Here is a 20,788-nt window from a genome sequence, read left to right on the forward strand (position 1 = left end):
ATTGCCAATGTAAAGTTCAAGTGCATTCAACTGCGTGGCATTTTTCACAGACCATTGTTCTTTATCTCTCCACCGCAGAGAGCACTTGGGATTGGCTCAGATGATAAATTTCCCTTTGCAAGTCATAAAATCGACACTGAACATCTAATCAAATCCATTTCATAGGCACGCAAGAAACCCCTTTAGGCTTTTTTCACCCCCTTTCCTCCTGTATGGAAACAGCAGAGAACGGGGAGCCCTGAGGAAGGCAACCTTGTGAATACAAAGATGGAGGGGGTGTACCATTTATTTATTTATTTATTTATTTATTTATTTATTTATTTATTTATTTGGTTTTTTCAAGACAGGGTTTCTCTGTGTAGCCCTGGCTGTCCTGGAACTCACTCTATAGACCAGGCTGGCCTCGAACTCAGAAATCCACCTGCCTCTACCTCCCAAGTGCTGGGACTACAGGCGTGCACCACCACGCCCAGCGGGGATGTACCTTTTAACATGGCTTCCACCCCCACCCCCTGCTCACCTCCACCCCCTGCTCACCTCCACCCCCTGCTCACCTCCACCCCCTGCTCACCTCCACCCCCTGCTCACCTCCACCCCCTGCTCACCTCCACTGTACATCACCCGAGGGAGAGTTTAGCTTCCTGGAGAAGCCTCGGTTGCTGCTTTAATATTAAGACTGAAGAAGCTAAGACCTATGTAGGTTGTGATGTCTTTCAAAGGAAACTATAAATCCACAGACTCTTTTAGATGTAAAGCACTTATGCTGAAGACCTGTGTGTCCTGGGCATCACTCACCACAGTGCCTGTGGCCCAGTCTACTCAGGAGCTTCCAGAACTGCTGACAATGGGGTATGCAGTGGCAAACAGACCTTGTCTCAAACAACCCTGAGATTGACCTCTGACCTTTATGTGCATGCTATGTCATACACACACCACACTCACATTCATGAACACACATTATCACACACGCATGAACACTTATCACATACCCACATACAGACTCAAAGAGACAGAAGGAGGGAAGGATCCTTATGTGCCAGTACTCCCAACTACTTGGGAGACTGAGTTTGACCTTTACAAAATCCAGACTCTGCATCCAGAAATTGTCAGTGTTACAGATGTTAAAAGGACAGTTGGGGTGTATGGAACACATTTATTTCCATGGCCCCCAGTCCTTTGGTGACACCTCAGGGGCAGACTTCTGAAGGCTGAGCATCTTGCGGCCTTGTGTTGGGGTGGCCATCATTGTCACTGTGGGAGTGGTCACTTCTGTCAAGTTCAGCTGAACCCAGAGAGAAGAACATAGGTTTCTACAGAGATTATGATTCCAGGACAGACTCAGAAGCAGTGGGGAAAGCTGGTGTCTTTCACCTTCAAACTAATTTTGCAATGTAAAGAATTCCTTCGGGTTGACCTCTGTAGATATTTGTCACTGAGCTGAGTTCCTGAACTATAAAGCATAAATATGTAGGCTAAAGGTTACTTTCTCTCAAGGAATAAATAACAAATTTTTTAAATAAAAGTTCAGGTGCTGTTGGAGTTTTTAGTAACCTTGCTTAACCAAAAATAAAAATTGACTTAAAAGCCATAGGTGTGGTCTGTGCCACCTGCAGTCACTCAAAGGACAGAATCATCATTGAACTCAGAAACAGTCAAAACCAGTGGACCATATGCCAAGGCTATCTCTTCTAACCCTCCTCAGCTGGACCAACCTCCTCAGCCTGGTGTGTGATCACTCCTGGAGCTAAGCCTCTGCTAGAACAGAGCTGACCACTTCCCCCTTGAGTCATTAGAATCTGAAGATTTCTATTCTTGTTTGCTCCCATTGTCTATCTTAGGCCATTACTGTGTCCAGAGAGAAGGAGTACTTTAATTACCTAGTTTCAGACAGGAGCTGTGCTTTGAATAAGAATGGTTCCCATAGCTCATATTGTTTAAGTCTTTGGTACCTATTTGGTAGAACTGTTTAGGAAGGATTAGGAGGAGGTGTGTCTTGAGGAATCTTTTTTTGTGTTTCAAAAGCCCATACTATTTTTAGTTTTGTTCTCCTTCTCCCATTCTCTCTCCCTCTATCCTAACTCCCACTCCTACCTGTGAATCAAATTTTGGCTCTCAGCTACTGCTCCAGCACCATACCTTCCTGAGTGCTGCCACGCTTCACGCCATGATGGTCGTGACGTTGTAAGCAAGCCCCAGTAAGCTCTTTGTTCTATAAGTTGCCTTGGCGATGGGGCCTCTTCACAGCAATGGAAAGGTGACCAAGACAAGGAGCCAGTCTGCTTTGAGGATTGCAGGCCAGACTTACCTCTCACCATAACTGTCATTCCAGTATGCCTTTAAGAACTACCCCTCAGAAGTGCCAAATGCTGATCTATGCATCTGTTAGGAGCTCCCACACTGTGCAGAGGCTTTCACCGCCAACCAGATGTGCTGTGCCCATTTGTTTTATGAGCCAAGATGCAAAGTCAGCATCCTAAAATGCCGCAGTGCTCAGATGTAAATGCACTAAGGGCTCTGCTGGCGCAGTAGTGGAAGGTGAACACGCGCTAAGCTTGTGTGTAAAGCAAAGGGAAGTGACCGATGTCACTGCAGGACCACAGAGTGTTCCTGTCTTGTTTTAAGTCTCAGGTTAGAAGTAAACAAGTGCAATTTGTTCTGACTTGGTAACAGATCTAAATACAGAGCCATCTTCAAACTGACCTTCTGTCTGAGGCTGGGAGGCAGTAGTGCATTCTCTTTCTCACGAGGTTGTGCCTTGGCTAAGAATGAGGTGTGTCTGGATTGGGCTCTGGCTTGGCAATACTTTATCTTCTCTATGCCTCAGGTAGTCAAACACTAGAAACAGATGACTGAGTTTGGGGTTTTTGTTTTGTTTTTAGTTCATTTTAGACAGTGTCTCCTGTAGCACAGGCTGGCCTTCAGCTCACTATATAGCTAAGGATGGCCTTGAACTCATCATCCTCCCCCTCCCGGGTACTGTTATGGTGAGCACCCTCACACGGAGCTCAAAACAGTGTAACAGCATTCAACACAAACGTCCATTGTGCACATCAACAAATGGGTAGTGTGACTGGCTCACAACTGGCATGTACTCGTAGTCAGTAGCCTTTAGCTGTCACAGTTGGCACTGCCATTCAGGGACAGGGGCTGTCCCTTCACCTGGAAGTTTAAGGTAACCAATGAGAGAAGTAAGGTGCTGTACAGAGCCAGACGTCACAAAGTCTCTTCTGTCATTTTGTCCTGTTGCACTTTAGACATTGAGAGGAAAGTGGAGGAACAAGTGATTTCTAGACACCGACCCCTAGATCCACGCAGTCTCATTCCCTGTAATTAATTGTTCCTAAAATCACCCTGCCAGTGTGTAGGAGGGTTGGTAAGTCCTGGGCTCCCCTGTGTCACAGTGCACTGCTGTGTCATCACCTGCCAGTGTGTAGGAGGGGTGGTAAGTCCTGGGCTCCCCTGTGTCACAGTGCACTGCTGTGTCATCACCCTGCCAGTGTGTAGGAGGGGTGGTAAGTCCTGGGCTCCCCTGTTGTCACAGTGCACTGCTGTGTCATCACCCTGCCAGTGTGTAGGAGGGGTGGTGAGTCCTGGCTCCCCTGTGTCACAGTGCACTGCTGTGTCATCACCTGGCCAGTGTGTAGGAGGGGTGGTAAGTCCTGGGCTCCCCTGTGTCACAGTGCACTGCTGTGTCATCACCCTGCCAGTGTGTAGGAGGGGTGGTAAGTCCTGGCTCCCCCGCTGCTGGGAGCAGATGTTGAGGCCAGCCTTGCCCACAAAGTCCTTTTCAGGGAGCTTGTGACTTCTCACACACTCTTGAAAGAATAAAGAGGACCTTTGTAAACACTCCTCTGCTACTTAGAAGTCAAAACCAGTTGGAAACCATACTTTTTGGTCCCTTTTCTTTCTTACATTCTTACAAATGAACATGATTAAATGGGAGGTTGGGGTAGCAAGGTAACTCAACTGGGAAAGTATCCACCCGGCCTGTGACCTGAGTTTGACCTCTGTACTTAACTCAATAGAAAGAACCAACTTCCACAAGTTGTCCTCTGACCTTCATGTACCAACTCACACACACACACACACACACACACTCTTACACACATAGACATGCACACATATACTCACATACACACATTTTCACACAGTAGATAAGTATACAAACAACTTAAGAAGGAAAACAGGTTAGCATTTGCTCTGAGCAGTACCTAAATTAGGGTTTTGATCCATAGCTAGTGTTAGAAATAAGTCAGGCCTCAAAGAAAGAGACCAGCTATTGACCACAGTGTCTCCACAAAGCAGACTTTACACTTGATCAAGAAGGCAGCTCAAATACCTGATGAACCCAGAGAACCAGTAGATGCATTGTTTTTATTGTAACTGGCTGGCACGTGGGAAATAGAAGGGAGAGGAAAGGGAGGCAGGCCGTCAAATTCTGAGACAGGAACAGTGGGTTTGAGAAAAGGAAGGTTTTACTTTGTAGGGAATATTTGCACATAAGTCGTACATGGTGGGAGAGATAAAATGATTTTCATTCCTTGTTCTAAACACAAGTGGTATGCTATGTGATAGAAAAGCTTCATATTTAATATTTCTGACCCTGGGGAACCATCCGTTGTCCCCTCTCTGTTGAATGGGATTGTTAAAGCAGGTTTCCAGTGTCAGCATTACTGAGAAGCACTTGCCTTTGATGTAAACAGGAGTAGTAGCCGCAGGTCCTGGTTCTAGTGTAGCCTGGGTTTCACCCTGCAGTACTCCCATTATTGACCCATCCAGGCTCTTTCTCTGACCTGTGAAGCCACAGATACAAGTTTATTGTGTACTTTTTGCTGGCCTGCCTGAAATTCAACTAGTGCTTTTAAAATCAAACTCTTAATTTTTGATGCATATAGCACTCATTTAGGTCATGTTTTATTCTCTCAAATAAATATATATAAAAGAAAAGAAAAAACTTTAAAAGAGGGAGCGTTTGCCAAAAACAAAAACAAAAAACTAATTAAAAATTATAAAAAAAAAAAAGCAGGCACAAAGCAGAGTCGGGGAAGGCTTGAGAGACTGTGGAAAAGGTACCACTCAAGGCTCAGGGAGGAATTATGGGATGAAGTGACAAATTCATCTTCTGACATACAATCTGTTTTGTAGCATAGTGTAAGGATTTGGATGAAATGGATCCTAGGAACTTTTCCCATCAGAGAGTGGCAGAGATCTAAAGGAGTGAAATACATATGGCCCTAAAAAGTCATGGACCAAGGGTCGGCCTGTCCTTCAGAGGACCCCAGTCTCCAAATCCATGCTGGAGTACAACCCCGACCAGTCTGCCAGCTGAGGAACTTTGAGGGCAGGGTATGCTGGCCCAGATGACTCTGACTGTAACTGGTAGGGACTGAGGGATGCTGGGAGAACCTGGTAACCCGCATCAGCTTTGATATGCTAATAGGTATCTCAGTTAGCTCTTTGTGCAGGTTTGAGACCTAACCTCCCCACACACACCCCATTTATAAACTATGAGGGGTTAAGGCTGGAAGAGTCAATACAGACTGAAATTTGCTTGAGTCAAGGAGCTAGGATTGCAAAAAAAAAAAAAAAAAAAAAAAAAAGCAAACTCCTACCGCTCAGTGTCATAAGCCACCCTGTTGTTTGCCACAACACCCAGGAGTGCCAGAGCAAACATATCCTCTCTCATTCAGATCAACATTTCTCTGTCTGCTTCGTGGTCCATAATTTGTCCAAGCCAGGTTGCAGGAACTCATGCCTAACCTAAACCATCAAATGATGCTTTAGCCTTAAATCCATCTACACAAAGAGGATAAAACATGTGGAGACAGACACACACACTCTGGCCAGCATTTCAGCTGACATGCCACGTGTGACAAAGTGTCGGCCTCCATGTCTAGATCACTTGCTCCTCTCCTGGAATTTTACCTTTATTTCTCACAGGAACTCTGCCAGGTGTGCTTTTAGCCTCCAGATGAGTATCTTAAAGGGGAAGGGTACTCAAATATCAGGAATTGAACCCCCAGAGGTATATTTAATATTCAGCACAAATACAAAACATCAAAGAATATCTGACAGGACTAGCCTGAGCAGTTATGACATGTGCAGGTTTATCCAGTCTGGGATGAAGACTGTGAAGAATGTATATGTACTGTTTGAGGTCGTTTCTGAGATAGATGCAAAGCCCAGGTCCCTGCCAGAGGCTGAAGGTACAGCTGAGACCTATGCTGCTAACTGTCTGTGTCTTTGACATTTCAGGAAGACCTGTCCCAGGTGGTTGATGACGACATGGGGGCAGAGCAGGAGACGGCATCGGAGCCACCTGACAGTGTGAGCTATTTGTGTTTGGGGTTTGCTCTCTAGGGTAGTGTGCTATATGAACTGTCTCCACAGCAAATGAGATGGTTGTGATGGCAAGTCCTCCTTACTGGCAGAGGTTAAAACCTGGCATCAATGCACAATTGTGTTATGGATCACACTTGGGTACTCAGAAATGTCCTCTTATCACCAGTCTGTTCTGGTAGCCTGAACGGGTGTTTAAAAGGCACCCTGAGCCAACAAGATGGCTCCGCAGGTAAAGGTGCTTGGGGTTTTTTATTTGTTTTTTGTTTTGTTTTGGTTTTTTTTGGATTTTTTTTTTTTCCGAGACAGGGTTTCTCTGTGTAGCCCTGGCTGTCCTGGAACTCACTCTGTAGACCAGGCTGGCCTCGAACTCAGAGATCCGCCTGCCTCTGCCTCCCAGAGTGCTGGGATTACAGGTGTGTGCCACCACCGCCCGGCAAGGTGCTTGTTAATAAGCCTGGTGACCTGGGTTCAGTCTCTGAGCTCCACATAGTATAATGAGAAAGTGGACTCCAAAAAGTGGCCCTCTGAGCTCCATGTGCGCACACTGGGTGCACACACACAAATATTTTTTCAAGATATCCTTTTGCAGCTAAATTGTAAGACTACCCTATCTTACACAATGTCATGAATAAAATTTTCAAATGGAAGAATTTGTAATTTGATAAAGATATAAATACACTAATTTAGTGTTCCTTACATTTTGGATTTCACTTTTCTTTTAAAAAAAAAAAAAAAAAAAAGAGCTATAGGTCTGATGACATCAATCAATGGATAAAATAGCCAGGCCCTAAACTTTTGTTTGATTGGGGAGGGTGAGCTTTATGTAGCCCAGGTTTACCTCAAACCTATATAGCCAAGGCTGACAATGATCTCCTGCCTCTACCTCTCAAGTACTAGGTTGTCTGGCTTCTGCTGCACACCCAGTAAGCTATCAACTTTTATCTGTCACATGTTTGTAGCTATTAACTTTTTCCTTCTTTTTAAATCCTGGTTTTCATTTCTATGTAACTAGTTTATACTTTAAGATTACTTTTATGTTTACCTATGTGTGCTAGTTAGTGTCAGTGCGTGAATGTGTGCACGTTCTAACTGGGGTTACTCTCACTGTGATGAAACACCATAACTAAAATCTAGTTGGGGAGGAAAGGGTTGATCCTGCTTATACTTCCATATCAGTGCCAAAGGCAAGCAAGGCAGGAACCCAGAAACAGGAGCTGATGCAGAGGCCATTCAGGAGTGCTGCTTACTGGCTTGCTCACCCTTCTTTCTTATAGAACGCAGGACCACCTATCCAGGTTTGGCACCTCCCACAATGGGCTGGGCCCTCCTTTATAAATCATCAAACAAGCAAATGCACTATAAGCTTGCCTACACTGTAGTGGCCAGAACTCCAGCAAACCAATTTTCTTGGTTGACATTCCCTCCTCTCAGATGACTCTAGTGTATGTCACCTTGACATAAAAACACTCAAGTGCCAATGTCTGCAGAAGCCAGAAGAGCAAGTCTGATCCCCTCCCTGGAGCTGGAGTTACAAGTGATTATGAGCCACTCGGTATGGGTTCTGGAGAGCAAGCTTGGATCCTCTGCAAGAGCAGTACAGATTCTTAACTGCCAAGTCATCACTCTAGCCCTAGTTATATGTTTATGTCACCAAAATGTCCACTATTCAGAAACAGCAGATAACAAGAGTGTATAGAAAGTATATGAGAGCCAGGCGTGGTGGTGCAGGCCTTTAATCCCAGCACTTGGGAAGCAGTGGATCCCCGAGTTCAAGGCCAGCATACCAGGACAGCCACAGCTTCACAGAGGCACCACCTCTTGAATCCCCCTCCCCACAAAAAAATGTATATGATTTTTCAAACATTTCCAAATATAATGCCTCTGAAAGTCTCTAAAAGTATATGCTGAACATATAAATAAAAATAAATGTGTAGGCCTGGGCATGCAACTTGATACTAGAGTATTTACATAGTATGCCTGAGACCCTGGGTGGTGTCACATGCCTTTAATCCTAGTACCCTGGAGGTAGAAGCAGGCCAGTCTCTAAATTTGAGGCCAGCTTGTCTACTAAGCAAATTCTAGGATGGTCAAAAAACAAACAAACAACAACAATAAAAACACTTTCAAAAAACCAAGGGGAAAAAAAGGAAGGGAAGGAAAGAAGGAAGGAAGGAAGGAAGGAAGGAAGGAAGGAAGGAAGGAAGGAAGGAAGGAAGGAAGGAAGGAAGGAAGGAAGGAAGGAAGGAAGGAAAAGAAAAAAATCATCTTTAGATGATTTTAGTGGTTTAGTGGCCAGAACTCAGCAAACCAAATCAGCTGACTACTGATGGAAATGGAGTGCTTTGACTCTAAAATTTCTGATCCAAAGCTCACAGGTCATTTATAATCTGTTTTGGGGAAGTGGGCTGACATTGCTGGTATTAATTTCTCTTTCATGTTTACAACCACCTCCCAAGGCACAGCTGTCCCACTAGCAATGTCCAGAGGAGGAGGCCAAGTGTTGTCTGAAGTCTCAAAGCTCCTTAGTGGCTGGAAACTTCCCAGTCCATATGTTTCTCTAAGTGTGTTCTTTGATGTTGTGGGGACTGACCCTCTCCCCAGAGAGACACTGATAAGTATGACTGTCTGAGCCCACAGATCTATTGAGCTAAGTAACCTTGAGCCTCTGTGCTGTCCCCTCCCAGTTTTTAGTAATAATCTCTACACACACTCTTTATTCTTGTTAGTAGATTTGTAACAGGAAAAGGCTTTTTAAGTGAGAGTCCAGTCAGTATTAAAGATGAAGATAGAGGGTCACTGAGGTTGTTTAACAGGTGAAAGCATTCTGCAGCAAGCCTGATGGCCTAGTTCTGTTTCCAGAACCCACATAAACAGGCCAGATGCAGTGTCCAGTACCTGCAGCAAGATGGGAGACAGGAGACTTGCTACAAGCCGGCAGGCCAACTGGCCTGAAGTACACAGCACAAAACAAGGGGCACCCTGCCTCGTTCGGACAGATCCAAAAATTCTCCACTGATCTCCCAATGTGATAATAAGTAAAAATCAAATATTTTCTTATATATAGAAAAAAGCCTAGAGAACCAAATGAACGCCCCAGAACCACAGCCTAGAAGCTGTCCCATAAATACTTTGACCATAGCATTCCCTGACAGCTGACTTCAGCTGACCTCCCTCTAATTCACTGTGTGATAATATTGTCTGCTGAGGGCTATTTTTGTGGTTGAGGTATCTTCACAAGCAATAGTATTTTTAAAAAAAATAGGAAAGCATAACACAAATACACAGTAGTTAGAATTGTCTTGCAATTCTTGCAATTATCAGTCCCTTATACCAAAGAACAGATACTCGAGTAGGTATTTCTAGAGTCCAGGGACAGCCTGGCATTCACTGGAATCCAGCCCACAAATCAGGTCACCACCTTTGCTTTTTATGTGATTCTTGAGAAGGCTTGGAGTCCTTCCTTTCTCTTAATTAATGCTAATATCTTCACTGGGGACTCTGCCAGCAAAAGTACAAAACTACAAATTAAAATTCCGCTCATATCCTGCTTCCTTTTTGGACCAAACCTCCATCAAAGCATCTTAGGAGCAAAGTTGAATAGGAGGCAGAACAAAACTCAACCTAGCTCTCCCTTGCCTCCTTTCTGAGCATCCTGTTGTCTCAAAACACATTTTTGGAGTTTGTCATCTTGGTGACAATAATGCAACAGTTTCACGATGTTCTTACTACTTCTCTCTTTGACATTCATGTGATTTTCTTTCCTTTTGTAGGCTGCCTGCCAGATGAAACAGCAAACATATTCAACACAAGTCTCCTCCAACTCACAAGAGATCCCATCAGCACTGGCTCCGTTGTATCAGTCAACACAGGCGGACGTCACAGGCTCTGGTATGACTCCATCTAACCAGCATGCCTCGTGAGCCTTTAGAAGATGAAGACAGCTACAGTGTACTTACATATAGTAAATAAGTCTTTTTTTTAAAAAAAAAAAAAAAAAGCATTTAATGAAGCAAAGGTCTACAGATTGCCTGCCAGTCTCTCTCAAAGATTAAAGTTAAATCATAAATAATGACTCCAAAATCATAATGAAGCCAGTTTTCTTTAAAAAAAAAGATTTATTTATTATTATATGTAAGTACACTGTAGCTTTCTTCAGACACTCCAGAGTGGCATCAGATCTCATCTGGATAGTTGTGAGCCACCATGTGGTTGCTGGGATTTGAACTCAGGACCTTTGGAAGAGCAGTCAGTGCTCTTAACCACTGAGCCACCTCTCCAGCCCAATGAAGCTTGTTTTCAACATTATGTATATTTAATATAAGCTATTTGAAGATTTGTGCTTCAGTAAAGAAGTTGGTGTTCACAGCCAGGCATGGTGGCACCTATAATCCAAGCACTTGAGAAATGGAGGTAGGAGGTTCAGGAATTTAAGGTCACCCTCAGCTACATAGTGAATTCAAAGCCAGCATGGGCTCCCAGGAATCTAGTCTCAACAGGATATAGGTGAAAGAAAGAAGCAAGGACGGAATTCATTTTGTAGCTTGGATTTTTTAAAATTTATTTATTATATGTAAGTACACTATAGCTGTCTTCAGACACACCAGAAGAAGGAGTCAGATCTTGTTAGAGATGGTTGTGAGCCACCATGTGGTTGCTGGGATTTGAACTCAGGACCTTCAGAAGAACAGCTGGTGCTCTTAACTGCTGAGCCATCTCACCAGCCCTGTAGCTTGAATTATGATGATGAATGAGTATTGAAAATATCAGTAACTCTTTTTAACAAAAATTTCAGCTGGGCGGTGGTGGTGCACACCTTTAATCCCAGCACTTGGGAGGCAGAGGCAGGTGGATTTCTGAGTTCGAGGCCAGCCTGGTCTACAGAGTGAGTTCCAGGACAGCCAGGGTTATACAGAGAAACCCTGTCTTGAAAAAACAACAACAAAAAACAAAAAAAAATTTTTTTCTTTTTGACCTCAGGAAGTAATATTTATTATAAATGTGCATATATATGTGTGTATGTATGTTTACCTTTGTATATAAGGGCTGAATAACCTGAAAGTACTTAGGAGCAGAAATCTTTAAGATTTTGGAACATTTTCATATACACAATGATATAGATTGGAAATAGAATTCAAATCTGAATACAGAATCCATCATGTTTTCTATACACAGTCAATGTACAGTCTAAAGGCTGCCTGGGTATGTTGGTATTTGAACTTTTTTCTATCACATAAAGCAATGTGTGTACTTTTCTATGTATGATATTATGTCCATAATCAAAAAAAAAATCCAGATCTCTGAATTAAGGAAGCTAAGCCTGTGATATTAGGGATAAATTATAAATAATGTTTTTCAATCATGTGTTTTATTAATTCCCTTATACATCTTAATTGTTGTGTTATTCTCTTATTTGGAAGTATTTAAGCACATTTCTATTTCTTTTTCTCTTTTTCTTTTTTTTTTTTTTTAAGATTTTATTTATATGACTATACTGTAACTGGCTTCAGACACACCAGAAGAGGGCATCAGATTCCATTACGGATGGTTGTGAGCCACCATGTGGTTGCTGGGATTTGAACTCAGGACCTCTGGAGGAGCAGTCAGTGCTCTTAACCGCTGAGCCATCTCTCCAGGCCTACATTTTTATTTCTTTTGTTTTTTGTTTTTGCAGTATAAGACATAAACCTAAGACCTTGTCTTAGGGTTTCATTACTGTGAAGAGATACCATGACCGAGGCAACTCTTAAAGGAAAGCATTTAATTGGGGCTGGCTCACAGCTTCTGACTGTGTTCAGGCCGTCCTTACCATGGCAGGGAGCATGGCAGCATCAGGCAGACATGGTGCTAGAGGAACTAAGGGTTCTACATCTTGGTTCTAAGACAGCAAAAGGAGACTGTCTTCTACAGGCAGCCAGGAGGGGAGGGTCTGAATCACACTGGCCAGACTTGAGCACATATATGAGACCTCAAAACCCTGCTCTATAGTGACATACTTCCTCTAACAAGGGCACACCTCCTAAAAGTGCCCCTTCCCATGGGCTAATCATATTCAGACCGCTGCAGACCCAATGAGACAAGCCTTCTAACCTCAGTCTTCTGTGGGAAGGGCCTTTCTCCTCAGTGCAGGATATGCTTCTGTGTTCCTAAGTATTTGTCATCTCTGATTTTCCTATGCTGATTTTCATGGTATGTTTTGAGATGTTTTTTAATTGAATATACCTAAAATTGCTAAGTTGACAGATTCGAGGAGCTAATGGTTTCATCTCAGAAGTGTCATGGTTTATCCAGTGGGTGAGGAGAGCTATGGTCCAGTTTTTCTCTTCAGAGAGCCTCATGTGAAGGGAGTGAGGTGACAGCCACACAGCCCCATCTTCCAGTCAGCGCAGGATGAGCGCATCGTCTCCTGCCTGCTAATCATTTAGTTTTATCATTTCCCAGGTAACTTGCAGGCTCCTCTCCTGGTGGACCCTGCTCCTTTCTCGGTGGACCCTGCAACATGTCCCATTGTCCCTGGCCAGGAAATGATCATAGAAATATCCAAGGGACGCTCCGGGCTTGGGCTCAGCATTGTTGGAGGAAGAGACACACCTTTGGTAAGTATTAGAAGTATACTACTGCCACGGTTAGTTGCTGAGGCTCATTATGACCCAGAATACGTGAATGGAAGCTTGACAAAACAAAACAGAAATACTTGTTCCCTAAACCGTAAGGAGACTCGGGAGCTGCAGGTTCTACGGTAATCCGGTCCCCGCTCCTGGTCTGCAGACCCTGTCTTCTGTATCTACCCGCCTATCCTAAAGCGTGTTGACCGGCCGCTGACGCTCAGTCAACTACCCAGCCTGAAACTGAATATGCTTTGAGCCTGGTGTTATTGACTAATGGATTCTAACTCCTTATGCCTGATCACAACACAGTGATTGAGGACATTTATGTCCTAACTTTTTCCTCTGCTTTTGCAATCAGAAACTATTGCATGTAGCATCCTACATAAGTGTAACGTCCCTTGGATGGACCTGGAGTTGCCCAAGCCCAGAGCTAGTTGAGCTGCCAACCCCTTTCATGGGCCTTTGCTTCCCTAAGGCTCTAAACTTCTTATCTAGCCTGGATACAGTGTCTCTCTGCTTTTTGTCATTGAGGGAGGAGAGACCATGCCTTAAGGGCTTTCTTTTGGATGATATGTATGACTAAGCTACATATTTAGACAATGTAATGTTCAAATATCATAGAAATCTTGACTCACTGGGTTGTAGTAAAACTGAAAAATTTTATAAACACTAGGAAATAGTTTATCCTTGCCATTACTACAGCTATAGAAGTAGTATTCAGAAGCTATTCCCTAACATCTTAAAAGCCTGTTGTTCCCATTTTCCCAAAGAGATGTCTTAAATACCATAAGAATGAAATTTGTATAAATAAAGCTATTTAAGCAAAAACAGGGAAATTCAATTTTAGAGCAGTTCTATACAGAATGCTTTCATGATAAAAATTTTAACCCTATGGGGCCTGGAGAGATGGCTCAGTGGTTAAGAACATGGGCTGCTATCCCAGAGGACCCAGGATCAATTCCTGATGTCAACATGGTGACTTACAGCTGTCTGTAATGCCAGTTCCATGGCATCCTATACCTGGGCATTGCACACACATGGTGCACATACATGCACATAAAATGAAATATTTAACCATCTGATTTCTTTGTTGTAAATAAGTCTCCTCTTATGACTTAGCCTAAGACAGAGCTAGATTTCCTGGAAGACTCAAAAGGGTGGAGTCAGCTAAGTGACTGTTCAGCTTGCTTTCCGCCTCTGTTAGCAGAAATACGGTTCCCCTCTGTCTGGGACCCTCGGGATCCCTGACCCCCGTGTGCTGCCCTCCACCGCTGGCTGAGGCGCTCCCCAGCCTGCTCTTCCAGCAGCCCGAGGCCTTAGTGATGATCTTGCTCTGCTTCTCTTGTCACCTCAAAAAAGACGAAGATAAAAGTTCTTCAAGATCATAGCGAGGTTCCTAATATATGGTTGTGCAGTTTGAGACTATAAATCCCAGTGTCCTTGAGAGATAAGCACCACTTAAAATGAGAGATGGGACACAGCTTTCATTTCCTAACCTCACGTACCTCATCAAAAGCCTTAGGTTAGAGTTACAGAAAGTATATAGGTGTGTCGTTCTGGTGCAGCCAGAGCGTGGGTTGGTGTCAAAGTGCTTAAGCACATTGTTCCTGTGAAGATCTTTTTCCCTTTCTAATGCTTCCCCAAATTTTCACATGGAGCATGAAAACTAACACATGGATCCCATTATCCAGCCAGCAGGAAGTTTGCAAACTAAGGAGGGAGTTTGTGAAAAGAAGTTGCAGGAAGTGATGGACCAGGTATGAGCAGAACCTCTCCTGGTTAGACTCACTTCAGCCTTGGTGCTGGGACAGGCACTGGCTTCCACCCCTCCCTTACACGCCCCTCCCCTTATACCCCTACCCTCATACCCCCCATCCCCCACAGCCCTCCCCTACACACCCCTCGCCTTCTCACCTCTCCTCTCCTCACCCCTCCCCTAAACACACACCCCTCTCCTACACACTCCTCCCCTTCTCACCTCTCATACACACACCCCTCCCCTACACATCCCTTCCAATTAGAATCCCGTGTCCTTTTTGCTATGTAGCCAAAGGATCGTGGCCATCTGTAGAGTTAGTCTCTTGACACCTCATCAGTCCTCTCTGCCAGGACAGATGGCTTTTGAGATCACAGAGGGAGATCGCATGTCCTGTCAGTGTGCTTGCAGCCAGTCACCTGCACCAGCCTTTGAAAGCACTGAGCTAATGACAAGGAGCCCCTCAGAAGGTTTACAAACACACCTGGTCCTGTCCTCGGAGACAGCCTTCTGCCCCTGCTGTTCTCATCTGTGATGTCCCTGCCAGGCTGGCCTCGAGAGCACAGCCTTCTGTGATAGCTTACATGTTTGTTCAGTTCCTCTTGCTTTGACCTGGGCTGTGACACTGAGTAGCGTTACCCTGCCCTCGAACAGTGACTTGCTAGTTAGTTCTACTACCTTTTAGTGTTTCTGGTTTACAGTAGGAGATAACGCAATGAAAAATCAAAATACTCTTCAGATCTCTAAAGGGTAGTTAAAAAGGAATCCTGGAGAAAGCATTTTCTGAATGTATTATAGACTAATTATTGTATGATATGAGGAAGACAGATAAGGCAGCTTATGCTGCAAAGGTTAGGTATTAGTTTGTGTTTAGTTCCGTCATTCATAGGCATAATACAATTTCATCTTTTTCTGTCTTCCCTTTCTCTTGCTGAAGTATTCCTCTGCCCCATAAAATACCACACAGCTTCTGGAAGTCATATAATCTTCAAGTACAAGAACTCATACCCTGCTAGCCTCTCCCAGTCCTATTAACCCTTCTTAAGATGTCTGACTCCTCATTGGGAGTTTTACACCCACATTCTTGAAGAAGCAAAGTATAGCCCCCTAGACAATTTGTCCTGTGCTGTTCATGCCTCGGTGGCCTCCCAACCACTACCCTGAAGGATCTGTTCACTCCTGACATACAGACTGTATGCACCCATGCCTTCCAGGAACAGCACTGTCCACCCGTGAGAACACCTCAGTTGAAACTCTTTTTATTTTTAGGTTGTATTTTTAACTAGCTCATAGATTAATGGGCATCCCTAAGACTTTTTCTTTTTTTCTTTCTTTTTTTTTTAAAGATTTATTTATTTATTATATGTAAGTGCACTGTAGCTGTCTTCAGACACTCCAGAAGAGGAGGTCAGATCTTGTTACAGATGGTTGTGAGCCACCATGTGGTTGCTGGGATTTGAACTCAGGACCTTCGGAAGAGTAGTCGGTGCTCTTAACCTCTGAGCCATGCCTCCAGCCCCCCTAAGACTTTTTCATGCATTCCTAACTATGGCTAATCTGCTTCCTACTCTCTCAGCCCCCCGCCCTCTGCCATCCCTGCCCCATCTCCTCTTGAGTTTATAACTCTCCACTGAGGCCTTGTCTCCTCTCCTCTCTCATGAACCTTTTCTGCCTTCCTGACTGCTATAGATACAGCACGTTAAACGCACAATTCTCAAAGTTTGAAGCTAGGCTCTTCATATGAGGAGATCATAAACTGTTTTCTTTCTGGGTCTGGGTTGTCTCATTTTGTATAACATTTCCCGGTTCCTTCCATTTTCCCACTTTAAAAATATATATATTCTTGATTTTAAAAAGCCTTAGATTGCCGGGCAGTGGTGGCACACACCTGTAATCCCAGCACTCTGGGAGGCAGAGGCAGGCAGATTTCTGAGTTCGAGGCCAGCCTGGTCTACAGAGTGAGTTCCAGAACAGCCAGAGCTACACAGAGAAACCCTGTCTCCAAAAAACAAACAACAACAACAAAAAAAAAGCCTTAGTTTGTCAGTATTATATCATTTCTAAGTTTTAATTTTTCTTTTATTTTTCACTGCCTGATTTAATATCTATTCATATGTTAGGGACTGAATCCAAGGATTCACAGACCTAAGCACATACTTTACCACTAAGCTACAGCATACACAAATAATGTAATTTATTATTAGACATAAATTCTACAGATAACACCAATTTAATCCATCTTATTACACAGTTGTGTAAGGTAGATGCATTATAGTTACTAATATAAAATTGCTAAGGTAGGTGCATACTGTTTATCAAGATAGAGGACCCTGGGCATTAGCACATTATATGGCAAAGTTTGCCTACTAAGAAGTTGAAATGGAGATCTTCTTTTGCCACAGCTGTATCTATCCTGAAGGAATCTCATTGGATCCCATTATATTCTCTCACTTATGACTGCTTTTGACAATTTGGAAGTAGGACTATCATAATTTAAACTCATGGATGTTTTTGGAGTAAGCAGGGTAGAAAGCTGTTTTACATTGATTATTTGCTGTTCCCCTTCATGTGAACTTGGCACAGTCTGTCTCACAAGGAGCATGGTTAGCTTTGGCATGTAATCCCCAAATCCCAGCTCCTCTTTTTCATTATCACTTGAGTCATATATTTTTATACAAAACCTCTTTTTACATTCATTTTGTTTTAAAGTCAAGCAGAGTTTACAAAACCTCTATTAATCGCACTGAAAGAAGGTTAAGAAATAGGACTCTGGACTTGGTGGTTCAGGCTGTAAGAGTGTGACAGCAAGCAATACGGTTATACAATTTCAGTAAGTAAGGAGCGAGTGGAACTGTGGGGACTCATAAAATATAGTACATATACACATGCATGCAATAGCAGTTAGTGAGAAAAAGAAACCATGGACTTAACGGAGAATGGAACATGGTATATAGGAAGTTTTGGAGGGGAGAAATCTCAAAGAAATATAATGATCAGAAAAAATGTGAATACCCCATTTCCCTCATTAAATCTATATTTCAGTATAAACAATAGTGTTCATGAGTATTCATGTTCATGAGTATCAACTTTTTGTTAAATAAGGCTTGGCATAAGAACTCAATTTAGGTACATATGAACATGTCATTTTGAGTTTAAGAGAAAGCTTATCACAATGTTGAAGTCTAATGTGCTTGTAAGCTCTTGCAGCTGCTCTGCTGTCACGTCTCATGGCTGTGACCTTCATTTTGTATACTAATTACATGCTAAATTGTGTGTGTGTGTGTGTGTGTGTGACACTTTAAAGTCTTATTCTGTTGATTTACAGAAAAGCAATACGCTTGACCTAGAGACTTACCCACATTGTTTAGTATTCTGAAAGTATAACATCTATTGACTTTATTTTGCCTTCAGTCAGTAATGCTCTCAGGAGGTACTGAAATCAAATCCCTTCTCACTCTTGAGTCTCATGAACCAGTGAGGAAATGTCCACCACCCTATTCAATGCGGAGCTAAGGCTTAGGTATGAGAGGGAGAGGAAGCTCACAGCTCCTCTTAAGCCTTTTCTGCCTTTGTAGTCTTTCTTTCTTGTTTGAAGCTGAGCCTTGCTAAGGTGCACAGTCTCTCCTTGAACCCATTCTACAGTGCAGGCAGATCTCCTGCCTCAGCCTCCCAGGTCACTGGGATTACAGGCCCACATCACCAGCCCCAGTGTAAGCAACTGATTATTAGTACTAAAGATAGAATGCACAGCTACTGGGGAAAGAAGAACCTGACATTTCCTTATATCATAATCTTTCTTGAAAGAAGGCAATGAAGGAAGTAGATCAAGGGGGGGTAGTTATGGTCAGAATACATTGTGTGCTCAAAGAACTAATAAAATGTTATACTTTCACCAGGAAAAAGAGCAATGGAATTTTCATGAAATACATTGGAATTTCCATGAAAAGAGAAACAGTAAAAATGCTGGCTTTTCTCAGTCATACATTTATATATATATATATATTTTGTACTGACATATCTTCCTCTCTTTATTTGCTATATATACTCCTAAAAATTAGATATCTGTGTCTGGGGAGCCCTTATTATCCAGTCAATATCTACTATATTGTAAATAGTTTGTGTGAATATATATGGAGAAGGGGAGAATTTTTAATCTGGGATGACTTTAGTTGACGTGGTTCAATTAAGAGCTTCACTGACATTGTTAAATATCATGAACAAAGAAAATCTAGTAGGTTACCTGCATAATGTCAAAAACCATAACTGCTCAAACTCCCAGCCCTCGGTCCTCTGCACTGCTGCATTTTATTTTTTCAAGATCAATTCTAATTGAAAAGCTTTCTTCCGAGCTGGGCATGGTGGCACACGCCTGTAATCCCAGCACTTGGGAGGCAGAGGCAGGCAGATTTCTAAGTTCGAGGCCAGCCTGGTCTACAGAGTGAGTTCCAGGACAGCCAGGGCTATACAGAGAAACCCTGTCTTGAAAAACCCAAAGAAGGAAGGAAAGGAAAGGAAAGGAAAGGAAAGGAAAGGAAAGGAAAGGAAAGGAAAGGAAAGGAAAGGAAAGGAAAAAGGAAAGGAAAAAGGAAAGGAAAAAGGAAAGGAAAAAGGAAAGGAAAAAGGAAAGGAAAAAGGAAAGGAAAAAGGAAAGGAAAAAGGAAAGGAAAAAGGAAAGGAAAAAGGAAAGGAAAAAGGAAAGGAAAAAGGAAAGGAAAGGAAAGGAAAGGAAAGGAAAGGAAAAGCTTTCTTCCTAAAGTATTGGGTTAAGAGGCTGAGAACCTAGCTCAGTTTTAGAGCACTGGGTTAGCATGCATACATGAGGTTCTGGATTCAGACAGACACACACACACAGACACACAGACACACACAGAGAGAGACAGACAGACAGAGACAGGGAGACAGAGAAAGACAGATAGACAACAGAGAGAGAGAGACTGAGACTCAAAAAATCTGGGTTTTAAGAAGAATCATAAGAACCTTGTTCTTTGTATTTAATAGATATGGTTTAACTCAGCATTTTATATTTGGTTAGCTTCAGTCCTGTGTTTGCAGGGAGGAGTTGAATGTAGTTTGGGCTCTTACCATCCTCACCACATTAGCTGCCCTTGTGGGCTTGGCCTTTCGACTGGGAGCACAGTGCTTGGCACTGCATAGAAGACTGTCTGCTGTGATTTCTGAACAGTGACAGCCAAGGACTCTATTAGTCATCTTTGAAAGCAGCATGGCTCACAGTCTGAGCCCTGGTTTCTTTCAAAAGAAAGAAATGCCCATTTAATACAGAATATTTTTAATATTGATTTCAGAACTCGTGGGTCTTTCTCGTTAGGAACAGTTTTCCCCTGAAGGCCAGATAATAAGGTCTGACACCTTTTTTTGGAATACTGATAAATGTTTTCCAACTTAAATGTGAAATTTAATGTGGAAATTTTGTGTGTGGTTAAAACATCCCCAGGAGTTCTCATGGGAATGCGCCGTAAGCTTTTACGGCAGAGCAAAGCCTGGCCCCTTCCGAAGGATCCAAGCCTTGCAAAGCGTGCCCGCAAGCAGGAAACAGCCACATCGACACAGACTCTCATAATTATCTACCATGCAGTTCCTGGTCAAACTTTTGTCCTAAAATGCTTATTAAATTAATCTACTGAATATCTACAAGTGTTAAATATAAAAATTTCATTCCCACAATGGAGAGCTTTTTAAACCCCTTCAGGCCACAAAAGACGTTACTTAATTTTTCTAACACATGGCTTCCTTGAGTGTTATGAGCCTATTGTGGCAACGATAAAATTGCCTTTTGCTGAGTGATTGGTGTGTTTATGAGATGCTTTATCTACTTGTTGGCAGCTTGAACAGTAAAGAAAATTTGATCGATGGGCTGTAGTACGCAGTGACTTTCCTCTGTCTAAGGCTCTATTATTACATGTTATCAAATTCTTTTCCAGCAATTCAGACTTTAATCCCTTGGAGGAATTTGGGGATTTTGTGTAGCTCGGTGATAATTAAGTCTCTCTCGTGCTTAGTTCCTTTAAATGGTTCTCTGAGCTAAAGTAAATTCTCTTGGAATTCATATGGTTTTCACACCCATTTT

At 42.9% G+C, this 20,788-nt stretch overlaps 1 protein-coding gene across 3 annotated transcripts in view; it reads left to right on the forward strand.

The window, feature by feature from the left end:
• Patj (PATJ crumbs cell polarity complex component) overlaps positions 1 to 20,788 on the forward strand; it is a 300,765-nt gene that overhangs the window by 229,351 nt on the left and 50,626 nt on the right. For all 3 annotated transcript variants that reach the window (XM_052176811.1, XM_052176808.1, XM_052176809.1), the window contains exons 32-34: positions 6,256 to 6,327; positions 10,113 to 10,230; positions 12,781 to 12,935. In XM_052176811.1, coding sequence (XP_052032771.1) covers positions 6,256 to 6,327; positions 10,113 to 10,230; positions 12,781 to 12,935 — 345 coding nt within the window. The remainder of the gene's footprint in view (positions 1 to 6,255; positions 6,328 to 10,112; positions 10,231 to 12,780; positions 12,936 to 20,788) is intronic.

Source organism: Apodemus sylvaticus, chromosome 3, assembly GCF_947179515.1.
Source record: "Apodemus sylvaticus chromosome 3, mApoSyl1.1, whole genome shotgun sequence".
Taxonomy (NCBI): domain Eukaryota; kingdom Metazoa; phylum Chordata; class Mammalia; order Rodentia; family Muridae; genus Apodemus; species Apodemus sylvaticus.